The sequence below is a fragment of the Aquarana catesbeiana genome, linkage group LG03 (assembly GCF_042186555.1).
Source record: "Aquarana catesbeiana isolate 2022-GZ linkage group LG03, ASM4218655v1, whole genome shotgun sequence".
Taxonomy (NCBI): domain Eukaryota; kingdom Metazoa; phylum Chordata; class Amphibia; order Anura; family Ranidae; genus Aquarana; species Aquarana catesbeiana.
In genome coordinates, this window is record NC_133326.1 from 154,384,269 (window position 1) to 154,407,684 (window position 23,416).

A 23,416-nucleotide genomic window follows, 5' to 3' on the forward strand; every position below is an offset into this window, starting at 1 on the left:
AACAGTTGCATTGAAAATGTATTGCATTTGTTGGTGTTTTTTAATATCTTCCTAGAGCTATAAGTAGGGAAAATTCAACATCAGAAATTTTCCATGAACATCCAAAGGGGTTTTACATTGCAGTCCATGTTTTAATTTATTTACATAGTATGCATACTGTCTAAACACCTCGTACAATTTTGCCTTGTTTAATAAGGGTTATCACGAATATGCTCCAGAATCTTTTCAAGAGCCAGATAGGTCTCCTGTGCAGTTGGTATGATCTGAGAAGCTGGAAACAAGAAGCCATACTGTCTTTGATCTCTCAACTCAAAGGCAAATGAATACTTAATTCCAATATCATAGCGCCAATCAATACTTCCTCCACTAGCTTGATCTGCAGAAAAAATAATTATCAGAACAAAATTAGTTTTGTTACACTCAACACTCAATAGTACAATACAAAATAGGAGAGTTGTTTTTTTGTTAACACAGGATAGCTGAGAAAGCTGATAACTTTGTTTGAGATATCAATTCAGTTCACAGGAAGTTACAAGCACACTGGATTTCTGAGAGGTATTTTACTTACAGAAAATGTACTTGGCCTAAAAAACTGCAAAAACTAAGGCTGGCCATACATTATACAATTTTCTTGTACAATTTTCCTTTAGATTTACCAAAAACCATATAATAGGAGGTCAAACCTAACAGCACTTTTAATTTGTATCCAATCAGGCAGGCCTTTGCACTACATAGTTTGAAGTTAAATCTAAAGGAGATTGTACAGAAGTTGTAAAAGAAAATTGTATAATATATGGCCAACTTAAAGCTGCCACTACAACAGTTTAGAGCAGCCTTTCTCAACCTTTTCAACACAGAGGAACACTTATATATAAAAAAATATTGTGTGTATAAATATGTGTGCATGACCACCTGAATACCAGATGTCAAAATAATCTATAATACACATATAATAAGTGTGCATCAACACAAATCAATTTTAACAGCAATACCTATGCTAAAGGTTAAAAATATGTTCAAAGTCCAGTGAAATCAATTTCTTCAGCATGCATTTACTCAATGAAAAACGACAAATGTCCCAACAAGATGAAAAGCAACAAATGTCCCAATACAATGGAATATGACATCATCCATTGGTGAAGTGAATTAATCTTGAAGAATAGGCCAGACACCTTGTTGTGCCCTCCACCAAAGGTAAAGACGGCCTCTTACCAGATAGTATCAATCCCAGCAAAAGTGCCCACTTGTACACTTCCACGACTCCAAAGGTCAGCATACCAGGCATACCAGGCCAGACATTCATGGGAAGGAACAGAGGCTGCACACAGTGTAAAACCGTTATAACATCTTTATTTAAAATAGCACAGGTACTTACAGAGGTACATAAACAAACAGCAGACAAACCATCGCCACCTTCGACTCAGCGGGCGTAATGAGGTCACTGGTCAGGCCCTTCCCAGCGCGTTTCATTGTCAAACATCAATGTCAGGGGAACAAATAGGTACCTGGCTTATTTTAAATAAAGATGGTATAGCGGAATTACACTATGTGCAGCCTCTGTTCCTTCCTATGAATGATAATGCTGTCTGACCTGGTATGCTGACCTTTGGTATTGCAGAAGTTTACAAGTGGTCATTTTTGCTGTGAATACTGGTGTATGTCTAGAAGTTTGTTATCTACATGCTCGTTGATCTTTTTTAAAGAGATAGATACCATCTGGTAACAGGCCGTCTTTACTTGTGGTGGAGGGCACAACAAGGTGTCTGGCTGTTTCTTCAATATTTATTTACTTAACTGGTGGATGGTGTCATATTGCATTGTATTGGGACATTTGTTGCTTTTCATCTTGTTGGGGCATTTGTCATTTCTCATCGAGTAAATGCACGCAGAAGAAATTGATATCACTGGGCTTTCAATATATTTTTCACCTTTAGTATATGTATTGCTGCTGAAATTGATTTGTGTTGATATACACTTTCTGGTCTCAGAGAACCCCTGCTAAAAATTACTATACCTACAACTCATGATACATTAGCATGATGGTCAGTGGAAAGAATACTCCTTGTGGACATTTGGAAGAATGACAGATAGGTAAAAAAATCAATGGTGTCAGTGGGAACTTATCTGACAGGCTGGAATTGCTCATTGCTCATGCAAAACTTAGCAACCTCTGGAGGAACCTTGGGGTTCCATAGAACCCTGATTGAGAAACTCTGGTTTAGAGTATCAAAAAACAAATTCAATTTTACAATGCAATATTTTTAGTGTTCTTCTTCCAAAGTAACATTTCTTTATGCTGGTGTGTTTATTGTAACTGTAATACACACTAACACCCAGAGAAAATGAATACATTCAGTCATGTGCCTAGAAGAGCTCTAAAAATGGGTAAAGTGATTTTAGAAATTTGACTTACAGATAGTGGAGATGATTGTTCCAACTTTGTACTGGGTGCCATAGAGAGAGCCCAATGCACTAGCAGCAGCTTTACCAACTGTGTTCTAGAAAGAGTAAAACATATTAATTTAACATTCATGTATGTAGGTTGAGATAACCTCTGTAATACCTACTCAGTCCACTCACTTTATAAGCTAGGACTGGCAGATTGTATTTAGAGAAGACTAGAAATTAAAAACAATTTAGTGGATGTATACCTCCCATCAGTTTGAAATACTATATATAGACATACACAAACATATACTTTAAATATGAGTATAATTATTGTGAAGATTGTCACATGAACAGATATAAAATATCAGCTTAATTATGGCCAATGCCACTCAGTTCATAAAAAACAAGTGAAACTGCTGAAGAGATAATATTCACAAGACTATTATAAAAGCAAGGATTTTGCCACAGAAATGTCAAATTTGGACTTTAAGTACTCCTTCTAAACCTTTTGTTACATATAGAGCAGAGGAACTGACACTTAAAAAAGCAGAGGTAAAAAAACCTAACAGGATGCTTGGCCATATAAAAGAAAGGGAGAAAGCATCTTGAAAAAGGTTTCTGAGAAAATCCAGAAAGAAAGAACAGAATCAGGCTAAAAGAGGTTATTAATCTGCAAGAGAACTTAAGACTTAAGCTAAAAGCCCTAACCTATTGATTGAGAGTGATGGATAGTGTAGAATAGGCTCAAATTGTGCAGGAGGTGAGGAGTCTTCGAAGGGTTTAATACCAAAGAGAGAGAGAGAGATTTCTTCATAGAATTTTTTTATAATCTGATGAGTAAGGCACACTGTCCTCTGTAATATTATCATAAAAAGTTATTTTTATTGATTTTGTGTCAGTTTGTAAGAGTCATGTGAGATTGACCATAATCATTAATACTCCATATTCCCAATGCTGACGTTCCTGGATAAAGCTCTAGAAGATTTGGGTGCTGCAGCAACCACCAGCTGGATACTGGATCAGAAAGCCACAATGAGGATATTTGCCAGCACACCACGGATCAATAAGTAGCGTCCAAATGATTTTTAATGAAGCATGATCACAGAACAGGTAGTGCAACGTTTCGGAGTCACGCAGGACTCCTTTGCCAGGCTGTCACATGCCTGATGAAGGGGTCCTGTGTGACTTTGAAACGTTGCACTACTTGTTCTGTGATGTGGTAATGCTTCATTAAAAATGGTTTGGACGCTACTTGTCGATCCATGGTGTGCTGGCAAATATCCTCAATATTGACCATAATCAAACTGCTATTTTACATCTAGCCATGTGACATTCACAATAATCTCACTTGTATCCTACAGTGAATGTTATTGGTTAATAAAAAATAAAAACTTTTAGTTTTTTCCTCAGGAAACAGATAATCTGCAAATAGTGAACTCATCTAAACTCCTTACTGTAACTCTTTGAGAAGGAAAATGCTTTTACTTATCAAAAGGCCAGGGCTTAAATAGTTAAGTGGAACTCCAAGCAAAGTCCTTTTTTATCACAGAGTAGAAAAGCTCTATTAGGACTTTGTTGCTGTCTGTCTATGTTCTGTCTATGTTCTGATTAGTGAAATTTCCCCAATCTATCCCAGTGTCATGACAGGAAGTGAGGTCATGATATCACTTTAAATGCAGCTTGTAAGAAAAAGTTACCTTTTCTTACTAATTCTATAGCAATAACAAATGCATGAGAAATAACAGGAAAGTTGTGTCACCAATATTGGCATGATGAGCTGATCTGACAGTATTTTACAATTCTAGTCATCAAAGACTGCTTTCTGTATGTATAGTATTTTATCCCATTGGGCAAACCAACAGGACTGACTACTATGAATAAATATTGTATGTAGTGCAATGTTATTAAGTGTTTTGAATCTTATGCCGCGTACACACGGTCGGACTTTCCGGCATACTTGGTCCGGCGGACCAGAGTGTGCCGGACAATCCGCCCGTGTGTGGGCGCCGGCGGACTTTTCCGGCGGACTTTTTCCCAAAAGCCCGCCGGACCTAGATTTGAAGAAAGTTTTAAATCTTTCCGCCGGACTCAGTTTCGGGCGGAAAGTCCGCTCGTGTGTGTGCTGGTCCGACGGAAAGCCCGCTCGTGTGTATGCTGGTCCGACGGACCAGATGCGACGCGAGGGCAGGGTATTGCATCTCGCGCTCGCTGCAATAGGAAAAACAAATTTTCCTATTGCGGCGAGCGCGGGGCATACCAGGCCCTTAGGTCTGGTATGGATTATAAAGGGAACCCCCTACGCCGAAAAAACGGCGTGGGGTCCCCCCTAAAATCCATACCAGACCCCGATCCGAGCACGCAGCCTGGCCGGTCAGGAAAGGGGGTGGGGACGAGCGAGCGCCCCCCCCCCTCCTGAACCGTACCAGGCCACATGCCCTCAACATGGGGGGGTGGGTGCTTTGGGGGAGGGGGGCCGCCCTGCGGGCCCCCCCCACCCCAAAGCACCTTGTCCCCATGTTGATGAGGACAAGGGCCTCTTCCTGACAACCCTGGCCGTTGGTTGTCGGGGTCTGCGGGCGGGGGCTTATCGGAATCTGGGAGCCCCCTTTAATAAGGGGGCCCCCAGATCCCGGCCCCCCACCCTATGTGAATGAGTATGGGGTACATGGTACCCCTACCCATTCACCTAGGGAAAAAGTGTAAGTAATAAAACACACTACACAGGTTTTTAAAATATTTTATTAAACAGCTCCGGGGGGATCTTCCTCCGGCTTCGGGGGTCCCTCCGCTTCATCTTCTCCCGGCGTCCGGTTGGTTCTTCTCCGCTCTCTTCTCTCCAGTTCTTCGGCCGGCTCCTCTGCTGTCTTCAGGTAGCTCTCCTGCCAGCAGAGGTCCGGACTTCTTGTCTTCTTCTCTTCTCCAGATGTTGACACGACGCTCTCTCCGGCTGGACTGCTCTCCGAGGGCTGCGTTGTGACTTATATAGGCGGAGACCCCGCCCCCTTTTGATGTCACAGTCCCTGGGCATGCTGGGACTGTGACGTTTTAGGGGGCGTGGTCAACATCACCCAGTGACCACGCCCCCTAAAACGTCACAGTCCCAGCATGCCCAGGGACTGTGACATCAAAAGGGGGCGGGGTCTCCGCCTATATAAGTCACAACGCAGCCCTCGGAGAGCAGTCCAGCCGGAGAGAGCGTCGTGTCAATATCTGGAGAAGAGAAGAAGACAAGAAGTCCGGACCTCTGCTGGCAAGAGAGCTACCTGAAGACAGCAGAGGAGCCGGCCGAAGAACTGGAGAGAAGAGAGCGGAGAAGAACCAACCGGACGCCGGGAGAAGATGAAGCGGAGGGACCCCCGAAGCTGGAGGAAGATCCCCCCCGGAGCTGTTTAATAAAATATTTTAAATGTGGCCTGGTACGGTTCAGGAGGGGGGGGGGGGCGCTCGCTCGTCCCCACCCCCTTTCCTGACCGGCCAGGCTGCGTGCTCGGATCGGGGTCTGGTATGGATTTTAGGGGGGACCCCATGCCGTTTTTTCGGCGTAGGGGGTTCCCTTTATAATCCATACCAGACCTAAGGGCCTGGCATGACCCGCGACGGGGCTCGCAAGGTGTCAATCTCGCCAATAAAAGCGGCAAGATTGACATCCTTTTCTAGTCCCGTCGCACCTGAGTCACGTTCAAAATGAATGGACTTGTCCGTGTGTGGGCAAGTCCGTTCATTCTGAAAGTCCGCCGGAACTCCGGCGAAAGTCCGTCGGAAAGACGGGCGGACTTAGCCCGCCGGAAAGTCCGGGTGTGTGTGGGCAAGTCCGTCCGTTTTAAAGTCCGGCGCACCTGGCGGACAAAGTCCGTCGGAAAGTGTGCCGGACCAAGTAGGATAGAAAGTCCGACCGTGTGTACGCGGCATTAGACTTGGACAGACTTACCAGCTCAGTGTAGTCAGCAGGAGGGGTGCGCTTGTATCCGTAAGGGAAAAGCAGAAGCTGAGAGTAGCTGTGGATGGTTATAAATCCTTTGATTTTGCCATGACTCCTAATAAAGTTGGCAATAGACTTTGCCTCCACCTCTGATTCTGCACTGGGTCCATGGTATGCTTCAGAACAGGGGTCAGAATCAGCTCCTAGACCTACATTAAAAAAATAATAGTTTGGTATTTCTACATTATTGCTGCATGTATGAAGTTTGAATTTCTAGACCACAAACACATAGACCATTTGGCCTTAGTGTAACTAACTGAAGAAAACATGTATTTATTTACGTATTTATTTATTTATTTACATCTAAATCCCATAATAATTAATATTGCACACCTTACTGTTTGGCTAATGTACACCGCAGCTCAAAAAAAAGCTGCTTTTACAGACATTTGAGCTTTTATTTCAGCTTGAAGAAGCTTGTACTTTTCTGGGCTCTTTTGCACATTTTTATTGAGCTTCTTTTAGCTTTTTTGAGTATAAGCCTTTTTTTTCACAAACCCTCCCCTTTCTTATTTTTATTTTTTTGTGTGATTTCGAGCTTTTTTGAGCTTTTTCATGCTTTTTCATGCGTTTTTGCATGTTTTTGGGCACTTCTATGTCTTTTTTGCCTGTAAGAGCATATGCCTGTAAACTCCTGAAAAAAGCTATACTGTGCATGGACACACTGACTAAAATGGAGGGGAGTTTCCAGGCAGAAAAAATGAGAGTATAAAAAAGCTCAAAAAAGCTCAAACGCCTGGAGCAGCTTCTTTGAGCTGCAATGTACATGATAAAATCACTAGTTTAAACAACAGACTGATAACAATGATAACAATTTTTCAAAACCATCTTAATATTTTGGGGTGGTGGCAGGGGGAAATAGTGACTGAAATGTGGATATAATCCATGGTTTGTAAAGTTGTAGTTACCTCCAAAGCCGGTGTTCTGCCGAGAAAGTTCCGCTCGGCGGATAAGGACCCCCCTCGCCTGCGCAGTAGGATCCGGCGGAAATAGCCGAAGGTGAATAGTTGAAAATCAGCTGTACACGGCGCCTGTAAGAGGGCCCCTCGCGGGCTCGCTTCGCTCGCCATGCTTTGGGCACGGCCTCGCTTTGCTCGGCTCTTTTTTATTCCCCCTCTAGGTCCACTTGGATGGTGGGGCTTGAACCTGGACCTAGGGCGCAGGCGCCGTGTACAGCTGATTGAACATTTTGAGCTTCGGCTATCTTCGGCAGCTCATAGTAGTTTGTACTGCGCAGGTGCTGCGCCTGCGCAGTACAGGGGGGTCCTTATCCGCCGAGGGAACTTTCTCGGCAAGACACCGGCATCCCAGTTTCTTTTGTGGTCAACACCTTCACATGCACTGCCTTTATTGATGGAACGAGTTTTGCGCCACATACGGTTCTAAAAATAATAAATAGTAATATGCTGAAAAAAAAATGTTGTATTAGTTTTAGTCAGCATATGGAGCTCTAATTTCCCGTTTACATATCTGTCTGAAGTTGCTTAGCACACTGTTGTAAAAAGCCTGCTGTTTACAAACAGGGGTCAGGTCCTGAGAAAAAAAGTCTGGGAACTCACCCGAGACCCCCCCACACACACTAAAAAAATAAATGTATCCCCATCCCCACCCAGAATAATCTGCATCCCTTTCAACAATGTATCCCCATCCCCGCTCACCATCATCCATCTCTCTCCACAATGCATCCCCATCCCCGCCCAGCATCATCAATCCCTCTCCACAATGTATCCCCATTCCTGCCCAGAATTATCTGCATTCCTCAAGAGATGGTCAGAGACTGCAGATATGATACAAGAGATGGTCAGAGACTGCAGATGGTCAGAGACTGAGGACATGATAGAGGAGATGGTCAAAGACTGCAGACATGATAAAGGAGATGGTTAGAGACTGAGGACATGATACAGGAGATGGTCAGAGACTGAGGACATGATACAGGAGATGGTCAGAGACTGCAGGCATGATACAAGAGATGGTCAGAGACTGCAGACATGATACAGGAGATGGTCAGAGACTCTAGACATGATACAGGAGATGGTCAGAGATTGTGGATATGTTACAAGAGACAGTCAGAGACTGCAGACACAGTACAGGAGTAGGTCAGATACTGAGGACATGATACAAGAGATGGTCAGAGGCTGCAGACATGATACAAGAGATGGTCAGAGACTGCAGACATGATACAAGAGCTGTTCAGAGACTGAGGACATGATACAAGAGATGGTCAGAGACTGCAGACATGATACAGGAGACGGTCAGAGACTGCAGACATGATACAAGAGATGGCCAGAGACTGCAGACATGATACAGGAGATGGTCAGAGACTGCAGACATAATACAGGAGATGGTCAGAGACTGCAGACGTGATACAGGAGATGGTCAGAAATTGTGGACATGATACAAGAGATGGTCAGAGACTGAGGACATGATACAGGAGATGGTCAGAGACTGAAGACATGATACAGGAGATGGTCAGAGACTGAGGGCATGATACAGGAGATGGTCAGAGACTGCAGACATGATACAGGAGATGGTTAGAGACTGAGGACATGATACAGGAGATGGTCCGAGACTGAAGACATGATACAGGAGATGGTCAGAGATTGATTACATGATACAAGAGATGGTCAGAGGCTGCAGACATGATATAAGAGACGGTCAGAGACTGCAGACATGATACAAGAGATGGTCAGAGACTGAGGACATGATACAGGAGATGGTCAGAGACTTAGGACATGATACAAGAGATGGTCAGAGACTGAGGACATGATACAGGAGATGGTCAGAGACTGCAGACGTGATACAGGAGATAGTTAGAGACTGAGGACATTATACAGGAGATGGTCAGAGACTGAGGAAATGATACAAGAGGTGGTCAGAGACTGCAGACATGATACAGGAGACAGTCAGAGACTGCAGACATGATACAAGAGATGGCTAGAGACTGCAGACATGATACAAGAGATGGTCAGAGACTGCAGACATAATACAGTAGATGGTCAGAGACTGCAGACATGATACAGGAGATGGCCAGAGATTGTGGACATGGTACAAGGGATGGTCAGAGGCTGCAGACATGATACAAGAGATGGTTAGAGACTGCCGAGATGATACAATAGATGGTTAGAGACTGAGGACATGATACAGGAGATGGCCAGAGACTGAGGACATGATACAGGAGATGGTCAGAGACTGAGGACATGATACAGAAGATGGTCAGAGACTGAAGACATGATACAGAAGATGGTCAGAGACTGAGGGTATGATACAGGAGATGGTCAGAGACTGCAGACATGATACAGGAGATGGTTAGGGACTGAGGACATGATACAGGAGATGGTCAGTGACTGAAGACATGATACAGGAGATGGTCAGAGATTGTGGATATGATACAAGAGACGGTCAAAGACTGCAGACACACATGACAAGATGACTCTTATCATTTTGGGGCGTGACCGGATGCGGGAGTGAGAGGGTGTGTGAGATCTCCTCTCCCTCCGCTCTGACCAGCTAAGCTACAGGCTGAGAAGATTACCGGTCTGTCGGCGGCAGGCGTAAGCAGCGGAATTCGGCTAAACTGCAGAGCTACTGAGCACACCTGATCCCGGCGCAGGCTCGGTGGACGGAGCAGAGGAGGGGTGTGAGAGACCCTACCAGCTGGCCAGCGGCCAAATGAGGAGATGCCTCGGTAGCGGCTATAGCAGCTTTAGCAGCGGAGGTGTCAGCGTGTGTGGCGGTGAGAGAGCCAGGAGGACGGAGCCATAGGGGTGGCGTGAGAAGCCCCCCCCTGGCTGTCAGTAGCCAACGAGCAGGCCGAACACAGTAACAGCAGAAGCAGTGAACGAAGCAAGCTAATAAATCTAGCAAGGTAACTCTGTGAAACTGGAGAGCGACTAAGAAGACACCAGACATAGGTGAAAACTTCCCTTTTTTTTCCCCCCATATACCATATTTGCTATAAATGACTTTTACTCCTGGTTCTTGATTGAAGAAACTTAACTGAGCTTGCAATGTGAAATCCTGGTTAAATAGAACTTGTTGCCTCAATATTTATTGGTCTTAAAGAGACAGTACCTGAAATAGAGGAAATAGCAGCCCCAGTCCGAAGTGGGACTACAACATAAATAGAACCAGTGGAACGGTGGATGCATGCAAGCTGCCTATTATAACATCAGCTGTAAGTGGAACTCTGTTTTCAAGTAAAATTAGCAGACTGGGACAGCAAACCAACAAAAGGAAAAGTTTTTTTTTTTTTTTTTCTCTTCTTTTTTCCCTCCTCCCACTTTTTTGTCCCCATGATATAACAGTATGGCTGGAAAGCGGGCAGCAGAGGAAAAATTAAACCAGCACCAGTTACAAAATCAGCCACAGCAAGTAGGAGGTCAGGTTACATGCTCTGCAAAAAATCAGACAAACCAAGTGAAAGCCGCAGCAGCAGCTGCAGCAGCGGCAGCAACAAAATTAGAGCGTTTCGCTAGGACCTCCCTATCACCAGTAAAGTCCCAACAATCAATTCAAACAGGTACCTCGGCGGTTAGGAAAAACCAAAGCAGTGGGTTAATACCGGCCGTAGCAAGCCCAATCGCAGTGCCGCCCACAAAAGGCCAAGGGGCGGGAAAACTTGATACTACAAGTGGTGACACAGAATTTAAAAGGCTACCTAATATAACTGAGGCAGACATGGGGGGAGGCCAAAGTGGGGGAGTGGAAGAACCAACAATGAGGGACCTCCTGTATGCGATAACTGCATGTAAGGAATCAATCTCTGGTTTGGATATTCAGCTAAAAAGCATAAGGGAGGAACTGGCAGTGATGGGAAGCAGACTGAAAGAAACGGAGGGAAGAACAACAGCCCTAGAGGAGAGATTAAGTTCTGTGGAAGATGTGCTATCCCCGCTTAGACAAGATATAACTGATATGAAGAAATACATAAAAAATCAGTCAGCTAAAATAGATGAATTAGAAAATAGAAACCGGAGAAACAATATAAGAGTAATAGGTATGCCCGAACGAAGCGAGGGATCTGACCCAATAGAATTTCTGGAGAGATGGATTAAGGAGACATTTGGGACTACATCTTTCTCTCTTTTCTTTGGCATTGAACGTGCCCATCGAATCCCCTCTAAACCCCGTCAGGGTAAGGAGTACCCAAGACCCATAATCATGAAAATGTTCAATTTCAGAGATAAAGTATCTTTGCTTCGGAAGGCGAGAGAAATGAAAGAGATCCTATATAGGGGGGTAAGAATTTCACTATATCAGGACTTTTCTCTGGACCTGCAAAAACTCAGGGCGGCATACATGCCGATTAAACGTGTGTTACAGCAAAAAGAGTTGGACTACGCATTACTGTACCCCGCCCGTATGAGAATAACTACAAGGAATGGGACACTCTTTTTTGATTCCCCTCGAAATGTGGAAGAATGGTTGGAGAATAATGAGAGAACAACACGGAATATAGGAGAAGAGAGACTAGAGACTAATTAGATCTTGGTTCCTTTTTCTTTTTTTTTTTTTTTTTTTTATCACACTTGAGGTACTAGGGAGGAGGGAAGGGAGAGGGGAAACAGAGATAATAAGCAACATACTAAGAAATAAGAAACAAGTAAATAATAAATCACAAGTAAAAATACGAATTAGGGAGTGATGTAGGAACAGATTATAAAATAGTAAAGGTTAAATATACACTTTTTAGAACACATTGAGCCGACACGACAAACTATTTTGTTTATGAGTACAAAAAATTAAAACACATGAATAGCACTAATAAGGTCAGAGGGGGGGGAGGGGGCGAGATAGGGACCCCGGGGGTAAGGGGGGATTGAAATGTTTGGCACAGGCAAGGTATGCCGGTGCAGTTTGGGAAATGAGAGTAAGAGGGAGGTCAGGAACATAGTCCCTAGGGTAGGCCCAGATGGGCAGGGAGGGAGGGTAGGGGGTGGGTGGGAGAGAGGGTGGGTGAGGCAGGAGGGCAAGGGGTGGGAAAGGGGGAGGAGAGGGGAGGGAGGTAAGGGAGGGGTGGGTGGGAGAGGCACAACACAAATAAACAGTGGAAAATATCACAAATATAAGTTTATCCACAAATGTTTTTTACGCTTCACCACTGATGGTGGGGGGATTAGGAGGAAGGCTGATAGATATGTATTATACATTGAGGGGGCCCAAGGGGTAGGTAAGACTCAGAAGGATAATTGTATTTTGACTTTTTGCTTATGCTGTTGTTTTTGGTTTTATAATTATTTGAACTGGTGTGATTCCCTATATGAGTAAGGAAAAGGGGAAAAAAAAGGTTTACTTCTAATGACATGGAATGTGAGAGGGCTGAGGGACAGAGATAAGAGAAGTGCAATGTTTAGATACTTCGATAAAATGAAACCTCAGATAATCTGTTTACAAGAAACGCATTTGTGTCCAGACTCTGTTCATTTATTGCGTTCAAGGAGATACCCGACACAGTTCCATTCCATGCACACCTCATACTCAAGGGGTGTTAGTATAGTGGTCTCCTCGGATGTCTCCTTTGAATGCATAGAACAGAGGGTGGACAAGGAGGGAAAATTTGTTTTTTTGTTATGTAAAATTAACGGACTAATGTGCATAATCGCATCTATATACATACCCCCACCATTCTCACCAGTTCCACTTGGGTGTCTATCACAATTTATAACCCTACACCCGGATGTCCCGGTGTTAGCACTGGGGGATTATAATAACATCTTAGATAATTCCCAGGATAGAATGTCTTTGACACCTAGAATTATGAGACAGACAGTTGGCAGGACGGCTTTTGCTGCCCTGCTTTCGGAAATAGGACTCCAGGATGTGTGGAGAGAGAGACATGAAAAGGATAGATGCTACTCATGCTACTCTGCAACACATGATGGTTTTTCCCATATTGACCTGGGCTTAGGAAATGAGGCACTCTTGCAGCTAGTAGAGGACTCAGCATATGAGCCACGTCTACTATCCGACCATTCCCCATTTTGGGTGCGGTTAGACACCACTGGAATGCTGGGGCGCCCATTATGGAAGGTGAACCCCTACTGGTTAACTTTGTTTCCGCTGGTAGATAGAACAAGAGAGGCACTACGGGAGTTCCTGCAATTTAATAGGGGATCTGCTAGTGCTGTGGTAGTATGGGATACACTCAAGGCATTCTTGAGGGGATGTCTCATTAAAGAAATTGCGGGAATAAAAACACGTTCCAGGGAATGGGAGAACAGGGTACGGGAAGAACTGAAAGAAAGGGAACAGGCCTTAATAAGAGACCCATTAAAATCCAATCAAGAATCCTGGAAGGAGGCACAAGTGGTATATAACTTGGTTTGGTTATCGGCAGCAGAGAAGAGAAGATACTTTCAGCAACAAAGTTATTTTGAAGAAGGGGAAAGCACTGGCCGCCTTTTAGCCCTTATAGCCAGCGAACAACGAGACTCTACTAATATCTTGGCCGTGAGGGCTAAATCTGGGGAGAGGCAGACCCTTAGCTCAGACATTTTAAACAGCTTTCAGCAGTTTTACAGGGATTTGTACTCTAGTAAAACTAGTTATATTCCATCTGATTTGCTACAGTTCTTACAAACCTGTCCGCTCCCGGAGTTATTGGAGGCGGACAGGGAAAGGTTAAACCGTCCAATCTCATTAGCGGAATTAAGAGAAGCCCTGGAGGGGACAAAACACCATAAATCACCAGGCCCAGACGGGATTCCGGCAGAGGTTTACTCCCACTATAGGGAAGACCTTTTACCATCATTACTGCAGGCCATAATGGAGGCTGAGGAAGTGGGTCACTTACCAGATAGCATGCAAGAGGCAATAATAACAGTAATTTTAAAGCCTGGAAAAGACAAACTCCTATTGGATTCATATCGCCCAATTTCGCTATTAAATGCGGATGTTAAATTGTTTGCCAGTGTTTTGGCTAAGAGGTTATCTCAAGTGATTGGCAAGCTGGTCCATTGTGATCAGTCTGGCTTTATACCCACCCGCTCTACGTCAGATAACATAAGGAGACTTTATATGAACCTACAGATGCCAGTGGATAATCTGGGGGGTAGGGCCATTCTGTCACTGGACGCCTCAAAAGCGTTTGATAGTGTGGAGTGGCCCTACCTCATGGAAATATTGAAAAGATTTGGTTTGGGAAGTAAGTTTGTATCTTGGGTAGAGATACTTTATTTTAAACCCAGAGCCAGAATACGCATTAATAATAACCTTTCGCCTCCATTTGAATTGTATAGAGGGACTAGACAGGGTTGCCCTCTATCTCCATTACTGTTTGCCTTGGCAATAGAGCCTCTAGCTATAATGATCCGGATTTCAACAGAGGTGGTGGGGTTCCGTAGATATCAGAGAGAAGAAAAAATATCCTTGTATGCAGATGATGCACTTATATATTTAGGTGACATGACCTCATCTCTGCAGGCAGTGATGGAGATAGTGGGAGAATATGGCAGTTTTTCAGGCTTTGCTATTAACTGGTCAAAATCAACTCTAATGCCCATAGACCAGTCGAGGGACCGGTGGGAGCGGAACAAATAGCAATAGTTAATAGCTTCAAGTATCTGGGAGTAATGGTGTCCTCGAAGCCGGCTGAGTATCTTCGGTTGAACTTGGAGCCATTGCTCTGTAGACAGAAGGAAAAAAGCAATAGCTGGTGTAGGCTTCCCCTATCAGTTATAGGACGAGCAAACTTAATAAAAATGGTGTGGGCACCACAGCAACTGTACGTTTTTCATAATTCACCGATATGGATATCAAAAAAGTGGTTTAAGCGAGTTGATACACTAAGGAGGGAACTGATATGGAAAAAAAAGGCACCCAGGATTAGCCTGGAAACATTGCAATATGAAAAGGATAGAGGAGGGCTGGCAATACCCAATTCAAAGCTGTACTTTTTGGCATCACAGCTACAACAAATGGCAGGGTGGGGCCAGAAGGGGAATGAGGACCCTACATATAAATTGGTGACCATATCGGAACCCATGCTAGAAGCGGCCTCACACTTGGAAATGGATTTGCCAAGTATGAAGGGGGTAGAACCTATAAGTACTCTCTTTAAAAGGGTATGGGGAGAGGTTCGGAAAGCGCTAAAAATAACAGGCGTGCTCCCATTCACACCGATCTGGCACAATAGTAGATACCCCGAGATAAAGGAACTACAAGGGTTTACACACTGGAAAGAAAAGGGGATCCAGTTCTTCCCACAATTATACGAGGGAGAGGTGTTGAAGACATATGAACAACTATGCAGGGAATTTCATCTGAACCCGAAGGGTTTTTATCAATATCTCCAACTTCGCCATGCGTTACGGGCACAACAAATAACACATTCTCAGACAGTACCAACAGTATTACTCCTGAGTGAGGTTTTTTTGGCAGACACAAGGAAAGGGTTAATATAAAAAATATACAGGGAGTTGCTGAGGTCGGTTCAGGATCATACTTTGTTAAAGTGCCGAAATAAATGGGTAGAGGATATAGGAGAGATAGAAGAAAAACAGTGGGAAATGGCGCTTGAGGCTATTCCGGTGGTGTCGCTTTCCGCAACCCAAAGGCTGTCACAATTATTTATTCTTCATAGGGCCTACAGAACATCAGTACAGCTCTATAAATGGGGACAAGGAGACTCCCCGCTGTGCCCTAAGTGTAGAGTACACAGAGGGGACTTCATCCATCTAATTTGGAGGTGCCCAAAGCTGTATAGGTACTGGGATGAGGTCTCCCAGTGCATTTCGAGGTTGGCGCAGGTCCCCATCCCCCTAAACCCGACGGTATACTTGCTTGGAGCCATAAATGCAAAAATGTTCCCGGGAGGAAAGTACTTTATGTTAACTAGATTGATGTACCTTGCCAGAAAACTTATTGCAAGGTATTGGATGGCCCCAACGGTGCCTACAGTGAAGCAATGGATTGCGTACGTCAACCCGCTGCTTCCTAGAGAACGATTGGCGTATAGCAGCAGAAGTGATAGGGGTAAATTTGATAAGATATGGCAGTCATGGTTGGGGGATGTGGATCTGGCCCCCCACCAATTGATAGTAGAGAGGCTTCAGATGTAGAGACAGGGGGGAAGAGTAGAGAGGAAAAGGGAGATAGAGACAGATGAGGGAAAGGAAGAAGAGAAAGAAGTGGGAAGGGAAGGGGAGAAGGGAGAGAGGGACAGAAGGATGGCCTGTAAAAGTAATGATAATATAATTAGATAATCAAGAACATTGGATAGGGGGGAAGTTAGTAGCAATTGTGAATGTGATGAATGAAATACTAAAGGTAATGGGAATGGTTTGTTGTGGTGGAGGGAGGGGGGGGGGGGGGTACAGGGAGGGGAGGGGAGGAAGGGAGGAACGATATATAGAAAATGGAGTAATGAATTAGTAGCAGAAATACAATCTTGTATGGAATGAGGGTAGAAACAAAAGAATGGGTTTGTACAAACTACACATTTTATTCTATATGTTTTTGTATTATTAAATAATATGAATGATTGATGTGAATAATGTATGTAATCTTTCATCAAAAAAAATAAAGGATTGAAAAGACTGCAGACACGGTACAGGAGAAGGTCAGAGACTGAGGACATGATACAAGAGGTGGTTAGAGGCTGCAGACATAATACAGAAGACGGTTAGAGACTGCAAACATGATACAAGAGATGGTCAGAGACTGAGGACATAAGACAGGAGATGGTCAGAGACTGAGGACATAAGACAGGAGATGGTCAGAGACTGAGGACAAAATACAGGAGATGGTCAGAGACAGCAGACATGATACAGGAGATGGTCAGAGACAGCAGACATGATACAGGAGAGGGTCAGAGACTGCAGACATGATACAAGAGATGGTCAGAGACTGCAGACATGATACAGGAGATGGTCAGAGACTGCAGACATGATAAAGGAGATGGTTAGAGACTGAGGACATGATACAGGAGATGGTCAGAGACTGAGGACATTATACAGGAAATGGTCAGAGACCGCAGACATGATACAGGAGAGGGTCAGAGACTGCAGACATGATACAAGAGATGGTCAGAGACTGCAGACATGATACAGGAGATGGTCAGAGATTGCAGACATGATATAAGAGATGGTCAGAGATTGTGGATATGATACAAGAGACGGTCAGAGACTGCAGACACGGTACAGAAGAAGGTCAGAGACTGAGGACATGATACAAGAGATGGTCAGAGGCTGCAGACACGATACAAGAGATGGTCAGAGACTGCAGACATGATACAAGAGAATGCCAGAGACTGAGGACATGATACAAGAGATGGTCAGAGACTGAGGACATGATACAAGAGATGTCAGAGACTGAGGACATGATACAGGAGATGGTCAGAGACTGCAGACATGATACAGGAGATAGTTAGAGACTGAGGACATTATACAGGAGATGGTCAGAGACTGAGGACATGATACAAGAGATGGTCAGAGACTGCAGACATGATACAGAAGACGGTCAGAGACTGCAGACATGATACAAGAGATGGCCAGAGACTGCAGACATGATACAAGAGATGGTCAGAGACTGCAGACATAATACAGGAGATGGTCAGAGACTGCAGACATGATACAGGAAATGGTCAGAGATTGTGGACATGATACAAGGGATGGTCAAAGACTGCAGACATGATACAAGAGATGGTTAGAGACTGCCAAGATGATACAAGAGATGGTCAGAGACTGAGGACATGATACAGGAGATGGTCAGAGACTGAAGACATGATATAGGAGATGGTCAGAGATTGAGGGCATGATACAGGAGGTGGTCAGAGACTGCAGACATGATACAGGAGATGGTTAGAGACTGAGGACATAATACAGGAGTTGGTCAGAGACTGAGGACATGATACAGGAGATGGTCAGACACTGCAGACATAATACAGGAGATGGTCAGAGACTGAGGACATAATACAGGAGATGGTCAGAGACTGAGGACATGATACAGGAGATGGTCAGAGACTGAGGACATGATACAGGAGATGGTCAGAGACTGAGGACATGACACAGGAGATGGTTGGAGACTGAGGACATGACGCAGGAGATGGTCAGAGACTGGATAGCACGGGGGGACTAGATAGCACAGGGAAACTGGAGAGCACTGGGGGGGGACTGGAGAGCACTGGGAGGGAACTGGGGGGGAACTGGAGAGCACTGGGGGGGCTGGATAACACTGGAGCTGGGGGACTGGATAGCACTGGGGCTGGGGGACTGGATATCACTGGGGCTAGGGGGCTGGAGAGCACTGGGGCTGGGGGCCTGGAGAGCACTGGGGCTGGGGAGGACTGGATAGCACTGGGGCTGGGGGGGACTGCTTAGCACTGTGGCTGGGGGGTACTTGATAGCACTGGGGCTGGGATTGGAGAGCACTGGAGGGAACTGAGGAGCACTGGGGGGGGAACTAGAGAGCACTGGAGGGGGAACTATAGAGAACTGAAGGGGGAACTAGAGAGCACTGAGGGGGGACTGGATAGAACTGCAGGGAACTGGAGAGCACTGGGAGGGGGAATGAATAGCACCAGGGGGCTGGAGAGCACTGGGGGGAATTGGAGAGCACTGGGGGGGGATTGGAGAGTACTTGGGGGGGACTTGAGAGCACTGGGGGAGGGCTGGCGAGCAGGGGGAAATGGAGAGCAGGGGGGAATTGGAGAGCAATGGGGGGGGGGCTGTAGAGTGAGCACCTGTGTGACAGTTCTCAGGCTTGAGCAGTCAGTCACCATGACTGAACACTGTAAAGTATGGGGAGAGGCAAGTGTGAAATCATCCCTCTGTCTAAACGCCAGTGGATTGCAGAGCTTACACAGTGAGTGAGGATAGCCTTTTTGCCCTGATTGTCTTTTTAACCATGAAACCCAAAGATGTTCCAGGTCACTTGTAGTTTTCTGACCTACTAACCTGGTTTTATACAACCCCTGGCAAAAATTATGGAATCACCAGTCCCTGAGGATGTTCCTTCAGTTGTTTATTGTTGTAGAAAAAAAACAGATCACAGACATGGCCAAAAACTAAAGGCATTTCAAATGGCAACTTTCTGGCTTTAAGAAACACTAAAAGAAATCAAGAAAAATAATTGTGGTGGCCAGTAACAGTTAGATTTATAGAACAAGCACAGGGAATAAATTATGGAATCATGGGAGTCGAGCCCTGTTTACAAAGCTCTGTAACTGAAACATACTGTACATATAACTCTATAAACTAAAAAAAACAACCATTATATTTTACCTTTAAGTAAAGGTTTATTTTTAATACAGCTATAGAAAATAATTACATGGTTATGTAGTTAGGTTGAAAATGACATAAATCAATAATGTTCAACCAATAGAAGATCCTCCTACCCAACCAAACTAATCTGCAATACCAATATACTTAGAAATGCTCCCCTTGTTATTTTCCAACATTCATTCCTGCTATAAATCCAGTTCCTTTAGAGAGGCAACTAGGGAAAGTAATCTCAATTTATTTCACTGAAGAATTCTACATGTATGTTTGTACTATCACAGCAATTTACAAAGTATTATTTTATGCTTTCTTCTCATATCACCTTTGAAATACTTAGCAATAGACTGAATTTGTTATTACTATGTTGAATTGATCTTTGTACCACAAAGGACATATCATTAAGGCTTACTTAATAATACTTAACATAACTTACTGTTGTGTGAGAGTAGACATATCCATCAGGATTGGTGACGACCATAAGGAAGACATCATAATTATCCAACAAAGAGGTAACAGATGCGTCCTTTCCATAGTCAGAAGCAAGCTTTAAAAATACAAATCAGATTTTGCTGTAAATAAATGTACCTTTAAAACAGGGGGGTATTGGAAGAGAGTTACTATTTGGGGCCTTTGCATTCTGTTTTTTTAAGTATTTCGATTTGCTTAACATCATTCTCCCATCTTTTACCAGTTGGTTGAGGTATTAAGAGGTTTACAAAGGTTACAAAATTGGAAAGTTTAACAAATAACATATAAATTAACCTATACAATTCTTTATACCTATGTCATAGTAAGGGTTCTCACTGTTATTGGATTATGGGAAGCACAACAATATTTGTTACCCTCCATTGTGTAGATTGTAGTTACCTTACGCGTGGTCCACAGGGCAGTAGCTTGAGTAACCCACTCACGTGCATGAATACCAGCATCTATCCAAATGCCAGGGTGGCCGGCTCCAGTGCTGAACTGTAAGCAGAATTTATGCATTTGAATATTTTTTTTACAACCTATCAATGAGGTCATGTAATGCATATTTCACTTTTTTTAGTGCTCAAATATATTTTCCTTTCCTAAAAAATGTAACTTATGTGCTTTGCTATTAAACATGTACTACACACAGCTTATGTCAACTACAGCTGTAAACAGTCAATTTAAAATCAATTTAAAAATATATAATTATCTAATATATAAATATATAATTATTATCTACTCCATACTGTATCTCAAGCATAATAATAGAATCACCTTAAGAACATTAAGGGGACGCCCTTCATATGAGTTACCAATCTGTTGTTTGCTGACAATTGATCTGTAATCTGATATAATTAGGTCAATGCCTGGCATAGTTTATCTAAAATAAAGAAGACAAAAAAGAGATTACCGAAAAAAATACATTGCTTCATATAATTAACAAATTTAATATTACGTTTAATTTTCATCACAGCTGCACATATATATATATATACATATTATTTTCGAAAGTTAAGTGACTGAAAGTATATCTCAAGCCAAAATGTAGGGAATTGATCAATATTTTTTTTTTATGTGTCCCATTCCATAGATTTTTCTAGTTTGTGAAATAGATTTGATTTCTTACATTATCCAAGGTGTGATAAGCGCCAAAGTCAAATGAGCCGGAGTTGCGTTCTTTTCTTTCATTGCTTTCCATTCCTTCTTTCTCTATGTTGATCACTTGCTACAAGAAATATGTACCAATCAATAACTAGAAAAGGCAAATCCAGTAATCATGAGTCAAAAAAAAAAAAAGCAAAGCAAAATCCATGCTCAAAATCTCTTCCAGATGACGCCTATCTGGCGAAATGAATAGAGGTCGGGTTGCTGCCTGTTGCCGTGGATAACCAGTGACATCACATCTGGGCTTTGTGGAACACATGCCTAGCTCCAGGAGGTAACGGCGGGGCAGACAGTACTCTGTAGTAGTATTTTGATTGCCAGAGGTTACTAAACAAGCTGATCAAGCTGGTGCCGATTTGGGCACGTTTTAATGTAAGAGCATTTTATAATGAGATACTTTTAGGGATTAATTTTCATAAACAGTATTGCACGATCATACTGTAATTTATCTTTTTGGTGTTTGGTGTTAACCAATTGATGGGAGAATACTATCATTGCAGAAGAAAACCTGATCACTACATCTGATCATGTTGGTGTAAGCTGGTCGTTAATAACAAAAAAAAAATTGCTATTGATGTTCTGTTATAAGACAGGTATAATATATGTTTATATTAGGCTATACTATAGAACATGTGTTATTGTTTACAATATTGAACACTGATGCCTTAATACAACTTTGTAAATCTCTTGATAGTTCCACGAATAACATTATAAAGTAAAAAAAAAATAAATCTAGTACCTACCTATATCTATTAAACTACACAAAAATGCTAACATTTTTGAACATCTGCTTGGGAAGTGAATTAAGCACTCTGCCATTTAGCATACTTACCCTATAAATGTTTTCTTAGATAGAATGCCTGCCACAAGGGAAGTGAAGAGCAGAAGAAGTTTCATGGTGGAAGTTGAGAATGCTGCAGAGTCAGCGAGGAGTATTTATGTGAATTTAGATGGAAAGCAATACGTCAGAATGATAAGCTACAGATGGTTCACTTATCTCAAGGCCACTAATGCATGGCTTATTACTTCATCTGACGTGTATATTTAAACTAAGAAATACTATTTAAACACAAGCAAAACCAGTTAAAGGACTAAAAACTAGAACCTAGTCATGAAAAAAAAAAAAACAACCATACATCATTTTACAAAGCTTATCTTACATTCAGGAAACATGTGAATGTTAAGCAAATGTGGCTAAATTGGTAAACTATATCAAGTGTTTGAATTCAAAAAGTCATGTGGAGAAATTCTACTATGAAACATTCAGCTATTCGTTTGGGCACTTTGTTTAGATATTTACATGTGGAACCCCCAACTCTCTAAAACACACACTAGTCATCCCCATACTTAAATAGCCCTCACTGAACCCGATCAATCCCAACAGCCTACACCCCATCATCTTGCTCCCCTTTTGTTCCAAAGTCCTTGAGCGCCTAGTCTACAATCAACTATGACTATCTCACTGAAAATAACTTTCTTAATTCCCTTTCAGTCTGCAACAACACTCCACAGAAACTGTTCTCCTAAAACTCACAAATGATCTACCAATGGCTAAAACCAATGGACACTATTCTGCACTTCTACTCCTGGACCTCTTTGCTCCCCTTGATACAGTGCACACCTCCTCTTCAAAAAACTCCACTCCTTTGTCTCCCTGACTGTACTCTTCGCTAGTTTTCATCCTACTTAAACTCAATCTATCTAAAACAGAGCTCATAATATTTCCTCCCCCACATGTCTCTTCCCCTGCCTTCCATGTCAAGATCGAGGGCACAACTATCAACCCGTCCCCGCATGCCAACGTGCTAGGTGTTATCCTGCACCCTGAACTATCCTTTCAGCCCCACATCCAATCACTGTTCAAAGCTTGCTGCCTCAACCTACGCAACATCTACAACGCCCCTTCCTAACCAATGACACAACAAAGCTTCTAATTCACTCCCTGGTCATCTCTCGCCTCGACTACTGCAACTCCCTCCTCATTGACTTACCTTAACATAGGCTCATCCACCATACAAACCATTTAGTGTCTGCTACTCCTCTCTGTAAATCCCTCCATTGGCTTCTGCTCACACAACAAAATAAATTCAAAATACTAGCAACTTACAAAGCCATCCACAACTCTGCCCCCAGCTACATCACTAATCTAGTCTCAAAATACCAACCAAATCGTTCTCTTCATTCCTCCCAAGACCTC

The 23,416-nt window shown here is 43.2% G+C and overlaps 1 protein-coding gene across 1 annotated transcript; it reads right to left on the bottom strand.

The window, feature by feature from the left end:
• Positions 1-188: 188 nt before the first annotated feature.
• LOC141133933 (carboxypeptidase A2-like) lies at positions 189-22,900 on the bottom strand. The gene is made up of 9 exons (XM_073623548.1): positions 22,841-22,900; positions 21,170-21,280; positions 20,830-20,919; positions 20,452-20,550; positions 20,018-20,128; positions 7,668-7,749; positions 6,317-6,516; positions 2,414-2,498; positions 189-376 (listed from the first exon to the last, which is right to left on the bottom strand). The coding sequence occupies exons 1-9, from the start codon at positions 22,898-22,900 to the stop codon at positions 189-191; spliced, it is 1,026 nt and encodes a 341-aa protein (XP_073479649.1).
• Between the last annotated feature and the right edge of the window lie 516 nt (positions 22,901-23,416).